The sequence below is a fragment of the Cyprinus carpio genome, chromosome A7, assembly GCF_018340385.1.
Source record: "Cyprinus carpio isolate SPL01 chromosome A7, ASM1834038v1, whole genome shotgun sequence".
Lineage (NCBI taxonomy): Eukaryota > Metazoa > Chordata > Actinopteri > Cypriniformes > Cyprinidae > Cyprinus > Cyprinus carpio.
In genome coordinates, this window is record NC_056578.1 from 9053897 (window position 1) to 9071676 (window position 17780).

The 17780-nt window shown below is 34.6% G+C and overlaps 2 protein-coding genes across 2 annotated transcripts; one reads left to right on the forward strand and one right to left on the reverse strand.

Annotated features, from left to right (window-relative positions):
- The first annotated feature begins 381 nt into the window (after positions 1-381).
- On the forward strand, positions 382-12888 carry LOC109061800 (ubiquitin-associated protein 1-like). The gene is given in 6 exon segments (XM_042761338.1): positions 382-407; positions 3487-3625; positions 7550-7747; positions 11711-11812; positions 12569-12625; positions 12628-12888. Coding segments are annotated over 6 exon segments (600 nt in total). The 3' UTR covers positions 12706-12888.
- Positions 12889-14963: 2075 nt separating this feature from the next.
- Positions 14964-17308, reverse strand: kbtbd13a (kelch repeat and BTB domain containing 13a). The gene has a single exon (XM_019078908.2). It carries the CDS (start codon positions 16795-16797, stop codon positions 15289-15291), a length of 1509 nt encoding a protein of 502 aa, XP_018934453.2. The 5' UTR covers positions 16798-17308; the 3' UTR covers positions 14964-15288.
- Between the last annotated feature and the right edge of the window lie 472 nt (positions 17309-17780).

Below are 17780 nucleotides of genomic sequence, written 5' to 3' on the forward strand. Positions count from 1 at the left end.
TATATGCATACTTTTTAACATTATGGTAATAAGAAAAAGTAAATAATAGACATAGATTTGGGTGAAATATGGCCTGTACGGGTTATTGACGGAGATTCACCTATTCATCTGAAGGAAGATAAGTCTATTAGTATTCCTTCAAAACACGTCACATGTTGACTTCTGTGAAAAAGCCAAAAGACTGATTACATCACACTGGTTTCCCGTGGACCGCGTGAGACGATCAGGTGTGATTGTTTGCTTTACAATAATAGTACGTCTAGCATATGTACAGCGAGCATGTATCTGTGTGTATAATATGTCACAGGACAACACAAGTCCTTTAGCCTAGCTTGTGTCCAAAGAGAAAGAAAAGCGTCCCATTTTTGATGGTTTTGCTAAATGGCGATGCTTCAGGTTGACTTCCTGTAGGTAGGTGTGTGGATCAGGTCAAACCAGCCAGTGTCAGTGGATTTAATCAATCTACACGGCTCTGTGAAGAGTGGAACTGTAACGATGTCCACAGAACACCACTGAGAACAGACCAGCCACAGTCTAAAGACCCAGGAGGGGAGTAATACATTCAATCAGACTCACTGTCAACTTTAGTTTGAGTAGCGCTATGTGTGGACATGCGATGGGCTACTTTATAAAGATGTTTTTGGTTTGATAAACTGTTGTGTTAAATCAATTTGGAATTCTTGTGTCGTTAATAAGGATTGGTGTGAAAAAGCATTATTTTTTAAATGTCATCAGTTTAAATGAAGGCTGTTGTTCGATTCCGTGCAAGTACGCTAAAATGTAAGTAGAATTAATATTTAACTGTTTAATAGTATTAGACATATGGAATATTAAACTGTTCAATCTAAGATATAAAATTTTTACGATGTATAATTTTTACAGTAAATACAGTATGTCATAAAAGATTTTTAAAAACCACAAATTTTTTAAAGATTTCGAGACTTCACATTTCTGAAAAAAACAAGAACATAGTTTCTTAACTCATTATTTTCATGTTATGTCAAATTAGCAAACTATTGTGGTTAAAGACTTTACAATAAGGTCCTATGAATTAAATAACATCAACTTACAATAAGCAATACATTTATTTACAGTATTTGAAATGTGTGTGTCTATGTATATGTATATCATATATAGATATGTATATCTATATATATTATATATATATTGTCTCTATATCAATATATATATATAATCTACACAATATTTTCATACAATTTAGCACCAATCCTTTGAAATCCTTTTTTGCATTATAGCAATGAGAATAAAATGGTTTGTGCTAAGATATATATAAGCACACATATATATATATATATGTATGCATATTTTTTTACTTTTTGGTATTATGGTAATGTGAATAATTGACATAGATTTGGGTGAAATATGGCCTGTACGGGTTATTGACGGAGATTCACCTATTCATCTGAATATAAGATCAGTCTATTAGTATTCCTTCAAAACACGTCACATGTTGACTTCTGTGAAAAAGCCAAAAGACTGATTACATCACACTGGTTTCCCGTGGACTGCTTGAGACGATCAGGTTGATTGTTTGCTTTACAAATAATAGTACGTCTAGATATGTACAGATGCATTATCTGTGTGTAATATTTCACACGACAAAACAATTTTTTAGCCTGCTTATCAAAGAAAAGAAAGCGTTCCTATGATGGTTTTCTAAATGTGGATGCTTCAGGTTGACTTCCTGTAGGTGTGTGTGGCTCAGGTAAACAGCCAGTGTCAGTGGATTAATCAACACACGGCTCTGTGAAGAGTGACTGTAACGCTGTCCACAGCACACCACTGAGAACAGACCAGCCACACTCAGGAGACCCAGGAGGTGAGTAAACATTCATCAGAACTCACTGTCAACTTCTAGTTTTGAGTAGAGTATGTGTGACATGGCTGAGGGCTACTTTAAAGATTTTTTTGTTTGATAAACTGTTTTGTTAAATCAATTTGGAATTCTTTGTTGGTTTTAATAATGCATTTGGTGTGATAAGTCATTATTTTTATTAATGTCATCAGTTTAAATGAAGGCTGTTTGATTTCAGTGCATGTAATATAAATGTAATGTAGAATTTTATATATTTCTAAATGTTTTATAGTATTTAAGTATAATATGGAAATATTAAACATTTCAAATATAATATAAAACTTTTTTACGCTGATATTTTTACAGTAAATACAGTATGTAATTAAAAAGATTTTTAAAAATCCACAATTTTTAAAGATTTCTGAGACTTCACTATTTCTGAAAATAACAGAAATAGTTTTTTATCCATTTATTTTTTCTGTTATGTCAAATTAAGAAAACTATGGTGGTAAGACTTTACAATAAGGTCCTATGAATTAAATAACATCAACTTACAATAAGCAATACATTTGTTACAGTATTTATTCTTTATTAATGTTAATTACTAAAAAAAAAAATACAACTGTTCATTGTTAATTCGTGGTAACTCCGGTTCACTAAATAGATACAACTTCTGATTTTATCATTTCATAATTTCACATTTAATTCAGCGTGCCACCACTTTTTGCAATTTCTGAGTGAAAATACTCATTCGCTTCCTGTTTCTTCTACCGATGGTTTAAGCAGAATACTGTAACTTATTGAACTTTCCATTGTTCTTTCTTGCACGAGAAGGAAAACTATTTAAGAGCTTACCGAGCATCTGGCTGTTAAGACTCGGCTCAGATTGAAAATCTAAAACCATCTGGCAAGAAAGGTGCGGAGCAGCATATTAGGATCAGATCTGAGCATCTGTCCAAAGTGAAGAGCGTCAGCAGGCCATCTGGTGCAGGCCGCAGCTTTTTCATTACCACTGGGACAAGATCATTTCTATACCTACTTTCAGACAAACCATAACTAATCTTGAAGAAAAATGCACCCTCTCTCCCAGTAACACATCCCAGTGTACATATGATGAAGCATGTGTCACGGTACACGGAGGTGACGTTGAGACGGTCAGGTGGTCCAGTCTCAGTAATCTCTAATCCTCTAGTCTCCTTACTATTGTGTAACAGGTAAACAAATATAGAGAAGTTCCAGTCAAATGCAAACAATGTAGGTGTTTTCTGAGAAACAAGAACAGGGGAAAAACATGGGACTGGAGTTTTGTCTGTGGTTTTTTTCATGCATTATTACACTACATGTCAAAAAGTTTGGAATAATAAAGATTTTTTTTTTATGTTCTTATGCTCATAAATGCTGCATTTATTTGATCCAAAATCAACAACAACAACAGTAAAACCAGTAATATTGTGAAACATTATTACAATTTAATACAGCTGTTTTCTATTTGAATATATTTTACAATTGCAATTTATTCCTGTGATGCAAAGCTGGAATTTCAGAAATCATTCTAACATTCCAAACATTTGACAGATGGTGTACATTTAAAACCCATGTGCGATCTGAGACACAGATTAGATTGATTTGGTGTCAAAATATTTCTTTATTTGCCTTTCTGTTTCATGTAGGGTTGAAATCTCCTGTCTGGATGAAGTGCCCTTTAAGATCCCTCTTGGCTTTCTTGAGGATGCAAAGGAAGAAGTCGAACGCATCCCAGCTCCAGAAATCCCTCTGCCTGACTACCTGAAGATACTGCAGGAAACTGAGGTCTGATACTCTCCAAAATGCATGTTTTTGACCTGACATTATCAGTTGACGTCAAAATGCATTTTGACACTTAACACACAGTTTTCACATCCTCAAACAATTGCAGCTATTCTTTTCCTGAGCCATTTTTGGAATTACTTTTAACTAGCTGGTCCCGTGAATTTTAGTGGATGTATGAAATCAGTTCTTCTCAGTTTCACACAGGTGTATTACATTTAACCATCTAAGTACATTTTATCTTCTTTTTGTGTATAAACTTTGCTAAGATTCCTTGGAAGAAATAAACGGATACAAAATAAACAAAATACTGATGTGCAGTTTTGTGTATATAGCCATAAAATGAATTTGGATAGAAGTTCAGATTATTTGCTACTGGAAGAGAAATGTTTAGGGATGCACGATAAATATCATGCGATGTTTATCGTGCATCCCTAATGCTGATAACGGCAGCTGTTAGAAAAATTCAGAGGGATTCCCATCCCAAAGCAGTAGCTCAGAATTCATTTAGATGAAGTTGAAGTTACTTGTGCAACTCGTGAAGCATATCTTGCTTTATGAAGACTGGTTAGTTCAGTATTTATGCAATTATTAGGAATTATCCCTAATCGTGTACTCATTTGCTCTGTTGATGTTAGTGATCTTGGATTTTACACTGACACCTAGAGGCTTGGAAGCAGAATCACATAAAAGTTACCAGTGCTTCCAGTTGATAAAATGTATAGTTATTCTTGATTAATTTATTCCTCAAGTTTAGGAGCGTAAGTGTAGAAGAGGTTGTTATTTGTTTATAGCAGTTATAGCCCATGCAGACTTTAAAAATCTGAACAACATTAAAACATAAGGCGTTGCTGACTTTAGAAATGCTAATTGTGGAAAACTGGGCAATATATACACTAAACGATTGAGGATCACACACCAGCAGACTTTCAAGTCATTCTGAACGGAACAAACTCACACAGAAACATGCATCTTGTTGCTTGGAGATGCATGACAAATTAAAAACGTGTGTCTAAAATAGTCTCAAAATATCAAACATGTCTGATATCCTCCGACTGCATGGATTCATAGTCTGGAGGCAAAAAAAATAAATAAAAAATGTGGATACTGTGTCCATCATTCAATACATGATTTCCTGAAAAATCTGTCAATTCCAACTGTCTAAAATCTGCAGACTGGTTCTGATTTTTTGTTAACTATCTTAGACTAATCTAGACTGCAAATCTGGGCAAAAGCCATGTACTGTATTCCATCCATCTTTCAAAATCGTGTATATTATTTCTAGGACAAAACCTTTATAAGCATTTTTTCTGGTCTGTAGATTAATGTAATGTAAGTAATACGGTTGCAAGTTAAATATAGATTGTGTGTTTGTAGTCAGAATAGGACTCGTATGTTCCCAGTTGGCTCCATTTTGATGTAGACTTGTTGTGAAAAACTTTGGTTTAGATCTCGTCAGATGATGTTTGACATTGATGTTATTGTGTGAAAATCAAATGGAAAGATGCCTCTTGCGTTTCGATGTTTCAGTATGTGTTCAGCCTGGAGAACTGGGTTCTCACGGGTCTCCAGGGCGGCTAACCAACCCTCAATCCCCGCTTTTCCTGTGAGCCTATGGCGACCTGTCCTCTATACTGGATGATGTTCAGCAGCCCTCAGGAGAGCAGGTTAGCCAGCCGCTGGAGCAGTGACTTCAATTTTGACACCAAATTCATTTGGCAGAAATAAAAAGTTAAACGTAGGCAGTAAACGGACTACACCGCAATCTCAAGACTTCAATAAAATCATCACTAATCTCTTCGATCTCTGAAAAGAAAACAGAACGTGGTTCATGTAGATCAGGAGTGGCCAACTTCGGTCCTGGAGAGCCTGGAGAGTTAGTAACCAAGGAGTTTTTATCAAAGTTGGAGCAAAACTCTGCAGGACTGTGATGTAGATGCCTAAAGTTGTGGTTCAAATTTACTGCAAATGGCAGGTCATTAGTGGCTCTGGAACAATAAACACCTTAGATAAAGACACTCCCCTTTACTGGACATGTTTGGGTAAGTTTTGATGTACCTGAAATTACAGTTTGTACTCTTCGGGAGTATAAATACAGACAGCCCAGCACAGACAACTCATCTCTTTACTCTATTTACTAAATATTTTGTATGTCTATGAAGAAGACCTTTTCACAGTTGCCAATTCACCGAAGCTCACAATAACAGCTGTCCTTAGAAGGCAACATGTTGGCCCTGCTATAAATGGCTTTAACTGACATGCCTCCAATAAGTCTAGAAAGGCATTTTAATCACTTGAGCGAGAGACATCAGGTCCAGAAGCATTTAGTAATTTCTCAAAACGTTCCAGAAGCATTCATTGTAAATCCTGTGCTAATATGTCTCACTGTGACTGCACAGTATTTTGTTGTTTCTTATAAAATGACTAAGCGTCCAATTCAGTTCATTCAGATATTACACATGAATGACTTCTCTGAAGTACTTCTCTCTCTCTCTCTCCCTCTCTTTTTTGGTGCACATTTCTGTAATGTCTCAGAAGATGAACTAGCTAATAATAGCGAGTGCTAAGTCTTTTCCTGGAATCTTCCCAAGCTGCAACAAATTCGTCTGGATTAGTGAGTGAAAGTGCTCGGAAATTTCTTTCTCAGCAAAGCTACGATTCAAGGTTACGCTTTTGTTGACAGTCTAATCCAACACGTTATTAATGCTCCTGACATCATCTCCTGCTAGGCCGCGCAGTCACGGTGCACTGAATATGGCAGGGGGCTTGTAGTTTTTCTTGAAGTTTTTTTAATTTTTATTTACAGTTACAGTGTTTTTTAAGACATGAACGGGAAAAGAAATAAATGCATTTTCCAGAAGTTTACAGACCTTTGCTGTTGTTTTATTCCATGTTTGGATATTTCTTCCAGGCTTCATTGGAGACTCAAGTGCTGGAACGCTTTGTGAACTTTTGTATTTGAATGGCTATAACAGGGTCATTTAAAAAAATGGGCATGACCAAATGTACACAAAAGCCTATAATTCCTAAACAAAATCTCAAAACTTCATGAAATTTGGTAAATATGTGCAACATATGATTCTGAAGAAGCATGCAACCTTTAATGGAGATTGGGCAATAGGTGGCGCAATAACAGGTTAAAAACTGTATACAGTATTTCTACGGTAAATTACCTAAAATTGCTTAAAATAGTAATTTTTATCTCTGATTTAGGTTGTTGCAAGTTTGCTAAATAATATGCATTATATTTTATGCATGAAAATCTTTTCATCGTTTACTCACCCTAAAGTTGTTCCAAACCTGTAAGGGTTTCTTTATTCTGTTGAGCACAAAAGGTGATACTTTAAAGAATTTTGGTGACCAAACAGTTGACGGTAGCCATTGACTTCCGTAGTATGGAAAAAATACTATGGAAGTCACAGAATTTTCTTTTTTGGGTGAACAAGTTTCTTGTGGCTATATATTCCTTTATTTTTTTATCTTTCTGTAGCTCAGCTGGTAGAAAATGTCTTTAATAACACCAAGGTCATAGGTTCGATTCCCAAGAAATACACATACTGATAAAATGGACATCTTAAATATGCTGTAAATCACTTAAGTCTAGTCAAGTCACATTTATTTATATAGCGCTTTTAATAATACAGATTGTGTCAAAGCAGCTTTACAGTATCAGAATAGGAAAATAGTGTGTCAGTGCAAAAGGATAATAGTAAACACTCAATTTTCAGTTAAAGATAAATTTAGATTTTTTTTTTTTTTAGATAACTTTGTGTCTGGCAAAAGCATTGATACAAATGTTTTCAGAACATATTTAAAACCTTGCACCAACAATAGTGTTTATCATTCTAGATTTTCTCAGTATTGTGTTTCCTGCCCTCATCTCTCAAGGGTACTGTGACCATGAGGCACTGTTGTTGTTTTTTCCAGGCCCAGGATTCATTCTCCCCCCTGGCCCCATCACAGCCACTCAATTCCCACGCTGCCGTCCTGGACTCTTCGGTCGAGCTGCTCTCCGCTCTCAGCCCAGAGGGGAGGGAGTTGCTGGCGGCGGTGACCGAGCAGGGCTACCCTCTCCGTATGGCCATCATCGCCCTCCAGAAAACTGGCCAGCAGAGTCCAGAGCAGGTCAATGAGGGAGATCTGTTACAGGGATTCAGTCTGAAATAAGAGATGGGACTCATTCGCGGGTCGAGATGTAATGCTGAGATTCTCTGCACCATCCTTGGTGTATCACAGGGGAAGGTCAATCAAAGTGCATGCTGGGTTACCAGTATAGTTCAGTTGTCAGTGTGCTTATGAACATGCACTATGAACCCCGACCACAATTATGTAAATAATTTCACTGAAATTAAAAATTCAATTGTTAATTGAAATAAATCTGAAATAAAATATAAATAATAGATTCATGTAATGTAATATTATAGCATTTATTCATATTTATTAACAATTTATAGAATAAATAATATTATATAAAGCTAAATAATATATAAATGATTGTCATACTTTCATTTGTGTTATTTCATAGTTTGGATGACTTAAAGTATTTCAAATACTAAAGCAAAGATTTTTGTGTTACTCATATCTGCAGCTTTTATAGACTAATATTTTTTTTTTCTCCAAGTTCAGTATGCTGTATAAAAGTTTTTATATTCAGTAAGTCATGGCAACTTGTTTTTTATTCATTTAACTCATCAAATTAGTTATGCGAGTTATATTAGTTATATAACATTCAACTCTATTTTTTTTTGTAGTTTTTTTTAATATTTTTTGTTGTTGTGATGTACTGTTGTATAAAAAAGTTTTTTATTATTAATAATTTTTTGGTGTCAATTGAACTAAAGTTTTTAAGTTGAAATAAATGACATTTTTTACAGTTTTACTTCAAGTCTCGTGACTAAAGAAGGTCTGGTTGCTCTGTTTTATTTAATTTGTTCTATCAGATATTCTCTATTGATTCTGACAAACTTAAGTAATGTCAGAAATCGTTGCCAGAGATTTCCCTCACAGTCTCTGTGTACTTCAGATTCAGTTCTGTGTCACAGCTAAACATCTGGTTCCACCATATTTTATCTGATTCTGATGAAGTATCATGAGAAAAAAAAGTCAACAAAAATAGACACCAGATCCACAGAAGTTTCCACAATGAGCTAGTAGTTCTCAGGAGAACTTTTGAGTCATCAAGCCATACTCATTGGCAAATATCATTAACCTTGTTGGGCATTGGGGAAAAAAAAATACATTGAAGTTTATTTAAAAAGGGTTTATGACAAAAAGGCTATAAATAAATCAGCATTTGAGGGCTGGGTGGTAGCAGTGCTGAATAAAGCCAGAGAAGTTTGCTGAAGAAAACCTAGCAGATGCCCTGCATTCGACTGATCTGTATAAAATCATATCATGTGATTTGAGATACTGATAAAATAATTGTACGATCACATCACATTTTGTCTAATAAGATACCTTAATTCATTTTTGACTGCCTATGATAATCACATGCAGGGTTATTATAGGTAAACAAAACTAAAACCATGAAAAAAACTGTTATTTGAAATAAAAGTTAACTGAAATACACAAATATATATATATGTGTGTGTGTGTGTATGAGAAGCGCTAAAAAGGAAAAAATTATGTAAAATCTGAATATATAAACTTAAAAATTGAATATACAGTTATAACCACAATATATAGATACACATTTGAATATATATAAGTAAATCTGAATATATTCATGTAAATCTGAATGTATAAATGTAAATCTGAATATATAGAAATACATCTGAATGTATAAATGTAAATCTGAATATATAGAAGTATATCTGAATATTTAAATGCAAATCTGAATATAGAGAAGTCCCTCTGAATGTATAAATGTAAATCTGAATACATAGAAGTACATCTGAATATATAAATGTAAATTTGAAAATACAGCCATAACCATGAATAGATTCAAATCTGAATATATAAATGTAAATCTGAATATATAAATACAAGTCTGAATATAGTCATAACCACGATACAAATTTGAAAATATATAAAAGTAAATCTGAATATATAAATGTAAATCTGATTATATGAAAGTTAATCTGAATATATAGAGACAAATCTGAATATATAATACAAGTACATGCTCCTGTACTCTCCATTGTTAACTCTTAAGTCTTCTGCCTCTCAAGCTGCCTTGTCCCCAGAATAAGATATAGATGACAGGACGTTGTTTATATGGTGATCAAGCATTTATATATCTCTTCCAGCCATAGTTCCCTTCTGTGATTAAACATGCAAAATATGTAGGTATATTGAATTGTGAGTACCTTTTGGTGCTACGGCCAGCCTTTTATAAAATACAGTAAAAATGCTCCATTTGGTTTAGATTAGTGATATGCACAGTAATTAATATAATACAATATCCGCATTGATGCATTCAGGATATATAGGCATATTGTTTTATATATTTATATATTCAGATGTACTAGTATATATTCAGTTTTGTATCTATATATTCAGATTTACATCTATATATTTAGATTTACATATATATATATATTTATATATATATATATATATATATATATATATATATATGTATATATATATATATATGTATGTATATATATATGTATATATATATATATATATATATGTATGTATATATATATATGTATATATATATATATATATATATATATATATATATTATATATGTAAATCTAAATATATAGATGTAAATCTGAATATATAGATACAAAACTGAATATATACTAGTATATAAATTTATATATAAATTTATAAATTTATATACTATAAATTTACTTCTATATATTCAGATTTACTTCTATATATTCAGATTTATATTTATATATTCAGATGTACTTCTATATATTCAGATTTATATTTATATATGCAGATGTACTTCTGTATATTCAGATTTACTTCTATATATTCAGATTTAGTCTTTAAATTCAGATCTGCATATATATATATATATACATATATAGATATATATATATATACTATATATATATATATTATATATATATATATATATATACATACAGATTTACATTTATACATTCAGATGTACTTCTATATATTAAGATTTACAATTGTATATTCAGATTTCATTAAAGGTGCTGTATGTAAGTTTTTGACTCTACTAAAGCATAAAAAATACCATAATATGTTTGTCTTTATGTTTGCAGATATCTCAGTTAACATACTTGTTTATCTGAAAAACAATGCTACAGTCAGATTATTCTCCTTTTGAAAATGTGCGTTCCGGAATGTTGGTGTTTGTTTTGGTTTGTGAAACCCGCCCACTGCCAGTTTACCCAATTGTATTGCGGCACCACGGGTTGCCAGTTGGCGGAAAACACAGCGTATTTCATTTCATTTATCGTCAAGTGCACTCGATCTTGTTGGTGTCGTCAGTCTGGCAACTTGTCTTTGTGTCAAGTCTGAGGAGGAGGGGCTGGTTGTCTAAAGCTTGCTTGAATGTGTTCTAGATCATTAGATTGCTTGAAAGCCCTGAAGTGATGTGATGATGTGTCTGTGACGTCACTGACTGACTGACTGGCCGGCCAGCGAGGCCTGATGAATTTATATTTGGCTGTACCTTCAGTTGCCCAGTGGGCCGCTCAGCACGACATCAGACAGCTGCTTGGGAAGGATGATCAGATTTGAATCAACAAAGCTCATCTTGTTACACAGATTAATCAGACCAGCGGGTCCTTTGTGGCTCATATCCATACGCTTCTCACGTTTCACACCGCTCTGCTTTCAGTCCACTCTGAGCCTGACATCCAGTCTTATCATGAATTATGATTGCTCTAATTCAGCTAATGATCATTCATAAGTCCACAGTTATGATGAATAACTGATAACCAGATCAGTTTATCTAATTACTTAGTGTTAGGGGATAAACCAGTCCTCAACAAAAGTCCATTAGAACTCAACCTGGCCTTGTTTTCATGAAGTGTTCAAGAAAGTCCGAGGGCTTTTCTTCAATTATGTTCCTCCCGTTAAAGTGATCCATGTTGCTATGTGTTTGTGTGCATGTACAGAATGAAGGATTGTTTGATTGTTCTCTTGCAGATCTTGAGGTATCTGGACGCCTGTGATCGGTTATGTGAACTCGGCTATGATGAAGCTCAGGTTGAAGAAGCACTTGAGATGTTTCAGAACTGTGAGAGCAAGGTAAGTGTATGATTACCTCAAATCAGTCTCGTCTGCTCACCAAGGCTGCATTTATTTGATCAAAATATTGTGAAATATTATTAAAATTTAAAATAACTTTTTTTTATTTGAATATATTTTAAAATGTAATTTATTCCAATGATTCAAAGCTGATTTCCAGCACCATTTCTCCAGTCTTCAGTGTCACATGATCCTTCAGAAATCATTCTAATATGCTGATTTGGTGCTCAAGAAAAATGTCTTGTTTTTATCAATGTTGAAAACAGTTGTGCTGCTTAATATTTTTGAGAAAACTTTTTTTCTTCAGAATTCTATGATGAATAGAAAGTTAAAAAGAACATCATTTATTTGAAATATAACTTTTTGTGTCATTATAAATTTTTTATGGTCACTTTATTTAAAGTTCCAATTCTCGCCATTAACAAACCATTAACTACAACTTTTGCTTCAAACTCCTAATTTGCTGCTTATTAATAGTTAGTAATGTAGTTGCTAAGTTTAGGTGTTGGGTAGGATTTGGGATCTAGAATATGGTCATGAAGAATATGTGTTTTAAAAATACTAATAAACAGCCAATATGTTAATAATAAGCTAATATGGAACTAGTTAATAGTGAGAATTATTCCCTTTACTACAGTGTTACCATTTTTATTGTCACTTTATATCAATTCAGTGCATCTTTGCAGGATAAAAGTAATTATAATAATGATTTGATTGTTAGTGTGTATTGTAACCGTATTTGTTCCTCTATTTTAGGCTGAGGAGTTCCTTCACCTTCTTGCTCAGTTTGATGAAATGGGCTCTCTCTGGCTTAAAGTGTGACATGGGTTCTTCTGGTGCATGAGAACCACAGAGAGCGAGCGCTGGAGGAACTCATGACCCGCGTGGCCTGATCCAATCCGTGTTATGATGCAATGAATTAGCTGCGATCATGGTTTGTGCTATTCACCGGGCTCATATAGCTGTTGCTTTTTTATCATATGCTGAACTGTGTTTATTCATTGCACATTCTACACATGTGTTGAGGCCTCGGGGACAAGCACAGTTTGACAGTCGACACCAAAGAATGACTCTGTAACGGCAAAAAATGTGTTTTCCATAGCAATCAAACTTTTGTTGCATTATTTGAAATATAAACCATTGGTATTTATTATGTTCCTTTTTTTTTTCTTGGAATTCATACAATTGTTAAACTTAATAAATTAATTATTGTTTTATTTTTTTGTAATTTAAAAAAATAATTGTTAATTGTTGTTAAATTTATGAATGTTTTAAGTTTTTTAGTTTGTATTACACCATTTTATTTTTGTATATATAATGTATGTTTGTGGCCTCTTTAACATCTTATTCATCATCATATTCATCTTTTCAGTTTCTATATGGTACCTCAACTTACAACATGCTGAAAACCCAAGGTGTCATTTTTTTTTTACATAAATTATTTTCTTGAAGTAATATTTTTAATTAATTTGCAACACATTTGCATATTTAGGGTGCTCTGATGTTGGTCAGTGGTCAAATGACATGCAGGAAAACAAATAAAATATTTCTTCATTTTTTAAGTGTTTTATTTTGGTAATAAATTAGTTTACTTGCAAAGTTTGTTGCAGAACTTCAGCAATATCATCGGTAACCTAAAAAATGTGATGCATTTGCGCCAAGAAAAAAAGAAGACTATTCTTTATTAAGACTATTCAATATAAAATTTCAGTCAAATATTTGGAAGAAAACCCATATCTAAACAATAATATCAATGTCTCATTGTTCTCATTTCAGACAAAAACTGGTATTTGTGAAATCTGTGTGAGGTCAACACATGCTTTCATTTGGCAGTTTCACTTTGCTATTTGTGAACATTGTTAAATGGCAAAGTTCTTATAAAATGTTACCTTCAGTGTGAAACAACTGCCAGACATCATGAGCGAATGGCAAAATCCTGGCAAGATCTATAGATACTGTTGTTAGGCTGCCAAAGGTTGGACACAATGTTTTCATTGTAGTAACATGATTAGTTATCAGTGTGTCTTCAGGTTCCCATGTAATGAGTGGACCTTCTACAATAGTTACGAAAGCTTGCAGGAATGTCTGGATATAATTTGAGAGTTTGAACAGTCAACGTGTCGTCTCACGGTTAGATTCTTACCAGTTGATCATGTTTCTCCTTCCAGCTGATCTTAAACTTTCTCTCACAGTCTTCAAGGATCTGTGCCCTTTCCTTGCGGCCTTGTCTGACCCCGGTGTTTCTGGTATGGATACACCAGGGATCGTGTTTTACAGATGGCTTGTTTGATTTAAAAACAGGAAATGTTTCTATATTTTGGTCTTATGTAGCCATGGCAACATATATTGTAATGACCCATGTGTAATACAGTCGTGAAGATTTTTAGGGCCTGTTCATTTTCCATTAATCTCACTTTTGCCTCCAAGGTCTGTGTTGTTCTGGCAGTGTGTGAATAGTTATGTTAATCAGTTAATTGTTAATAATGTTAATCAGATTTAGCACAAATTAAGCTGCAGTTAACTAATCGAATGGACTCAGATAAAGAAAAGAGGGTTGAAATTTGTTTGGTTTGCATATATAATACTGTTTCATAAAGAATTACTGATAGCCAACTATTATAGTAATATAGATATATATATATTATAATATATATATATATATATATATATATATATATATATTCTATATATATATAGAACACTTGTTCAGAAAGGATGCATTAAACTGATCAAAATTGACAGTAAAGACATTTGTTACAATTTTTTTTTTTTTTAAATAAATGCCACTAAATTCAAATAAAATGCTATGAAAAAAAAGTGTCATGGTTTCCACAAAAATATTAATCAGCACAACTGTGTTCAACATTGATAAGAAATGTTTCTTGAGCAGAAAATCAGCATATGTATATGAATGATTTCTGAAGATCATGTGACACTGAAGACTGGAGTAATGATGCTGAAAATTCAGCTTTGCATCACAGGAATAAATTTCATTTTAAAATATATTAAATAAATAAAAAACAGCCATTTGAAACTGCAAAAGGACATTTCACAATATTATGTTTTTTTATTGAATAAATTCAGTCTCAACTAGCATAAGACTTCTTTCAAAAACAAGTTAATTCATTTATTTATTACTGTCCATTACAAGAGAAAAGGTTTATATATTGGGACAGCAAATATTTTGTGAGGACAATTCCTTTTTTAAAGATTATAAAGGTTTTTACGTCTTGTTTGCAACTTTTGCAACAGGACAAAATTTGTAATGACAGATGGTAACGTGTTTATTTATTCATGCACATCTAAAGGCAGAAAATTGCCTCACTTTTTCTGAAGTAATAATACAAGGGGGGAAAAAAAATGCAAAACCCACCTCCAACCTATCCTTTTTTTTCTGTCAATGGAAATATTTGAGGCACTAAACTAATGTCAGATTCTAGGAATCTGTTGTTATATAACATTTACCGCTATTAAACTCAGTCAACACAATGTACAGAAGCACTTGAGCTGAGGCCGAAGGAGATCTCGACTCCATTATCTTTCTTTTGTAAAAGCTCTCTGCTTCGCTTCGGCAGTCTCAAGAGGAACGTCCACATGGAGCCGATTCTTGGAAATCCAGTCATTTGTTTTTTCGTCCTCCATTTATTGTCCTCAATGGCATATTCCACCGTCGCTCTGCGGTTCACCGTGAACACAGAGTCGCCTCGCACTACCGCAGTAAACAAAGCCCCTTTACTGTTCTCATACTGCCCGGGCATAGCCGTCCACTGACCTGAGGTAAGATTGTAACAATCCATCACACATCTCAAAAAATCATCAGATGGCCCGTTCCTCATGACGTACAAATTGTCCCTGTGGGCCACAATGCAGTGTCCGTAACTTTGATGCCGAACGAGTGTTGTGATTAACACCCATTCATCTTTGTTTGCGACATACTCGTAAATCTCAGTAGCATCTTTAGGTCTCCAGAGGCAGATGAACAGTCTTCTCATGGCTTTGGCGCAAGCGACGGCGGATGCAGGTCTTGGAAGATGAGCAGCGAAGCTCCAGGTGTCCGAAGAGACTTTGTACTTCTCCACAGAGGACATTACGGTCTTCTCATACTCTCCGCCGATGATATAAAGGTCGCCCACATGGCTGACCAAGGTACAGTTGTAGCGAAGTTGCTGAGGGCTGGAAAATGTGCTCCAAGTGTCTGTAGATACATCATAGCAGAAACCAGTATCCACAACTTTATTGGAAATGTCATAGACTCCTCCAACAATGTAGAGCTTGTTGTCTAAAACCGTAACTCCTGCCATGGTGGTGCTGGTGTTGAGAGGCAAGTGTGTGAGAACCTTCCAGTCTTTCTCATCCTCATCAAGATAACAAACGGTCCTCATGAAGTCCTGCAATAGCTTGATGGTCGGCGAATGCGTGCCGACGGTGATGTAGGAACTAGGAACAAGAGACTCTATATGTTCAATCAAATCCTCTGGCAAGCACTTCACGTCTTCTTTGAGGTCTACATACATGTCTCGAATGAACAAAGCTGCGCTCTTGAAGAGCTTCAATAACCCGAAAGTAGCCGCTGTGTGATAGATTAGAAGACAGTTGTCTGAATTGATAACATCGATGAGATGCTCAGTTAGTAGCTCAATCTGAAGGAACACGGCACATTGGATGGCGTCAACAATTTCGTCAGCGCTCAACATAGGTCTTTCGCCATGTATCACACGAAGGGCTACCAGGAAGCCGTGAACACTCGGCGCCTGAAGACAAATCTCATCCTCCATGCATTCCTTCATCCCAGATTGGAAAAGAGCTCGGAAGTATTCACAATGCTGCTCCAGGAGGCTTCTGTCCACTGTAAAAACACTTTCGCCGAATCTAACGTTCACTGTTGTTTTTGTGAAACCCATAGGCTGGTAAAGCGTCTTCCTCACGCCGATCTCTGAGCCAGCACAGCTACTAGTCTCCATCAAGTTACCTCCTGTCATTTTCATCTAGATAAACCCACTTCTGCAAAGTCAAACCTGACTTTGAAGACATTCACAGGACTGTTGACTACCCATGATGTATTCTAAAGCAAGGCAGATGCATTTGACCAAGTGTGCAGTGTTTGTATTACTCCTGACAACTACAAGAATAGAATCGGCTATACATAGAAGTGAAAAGTGTGGCAGCATTATGCTGCTAGGAAAGTAATGGCAGATGGCCATCGCTGTAGAGGGCAGCCGTCATCATGGTTATTTATTACCTTTTGTTCTTGGCAGGCATTAAAAGCAGGCTGAAAATGTCATCTTCTCCTTTTGATGAACAGGTGAAATGCCTAAAGCTGTAACAATGGTATGCCTGTAAGGGTCGGTCTTTGTTGTGGGTCAGCATTCCAGGTGATCATGTGACTGCTCAAAATAAAATCTGATTTAAAATAAAAAAAAGACTTAGTAAAGTCGTATTTATACTGAGCATATGCGAACCCAAACCCAAATGATATAGAAATATTTCCAAAGCCAATACGCCACTGTCAAAAGGCCATGTCTTACAACATGTAAGCCCAGAAGTCACTGATTGGTTAAACTCATTACAGATTCCACAGCAAGGTTGAATTTTTGTGTAGTAATATTTTAATTATAGGTTTTATTTACACAGATGCCAATTTGTAAATACTTACAGTAGCCAACATATTGGTTAACTCTCCTTAAGTTTTATTTAATATTTGTTAGAATTGCTTGTATATATTTTTGGAATGGAAACAAACAGTTGCCAGTAGCCAGTGACCCGTGGTATGGGAAAATAAATGAATAAATACAATGGGAGTCAATGGCTATCAGCAACTGTTTGGTTACCAACATTCTTCAAGATATCTTCTTTTGTGTTCAACAGAAGAAAGAAACTTGAGGGTGAGTTACCAATAACAGAATTTTCCCTTTAATTCTCCATTTGCTCTTCAAAGAGGTTTAAAAATCCACCGCGAAACTGACATCAA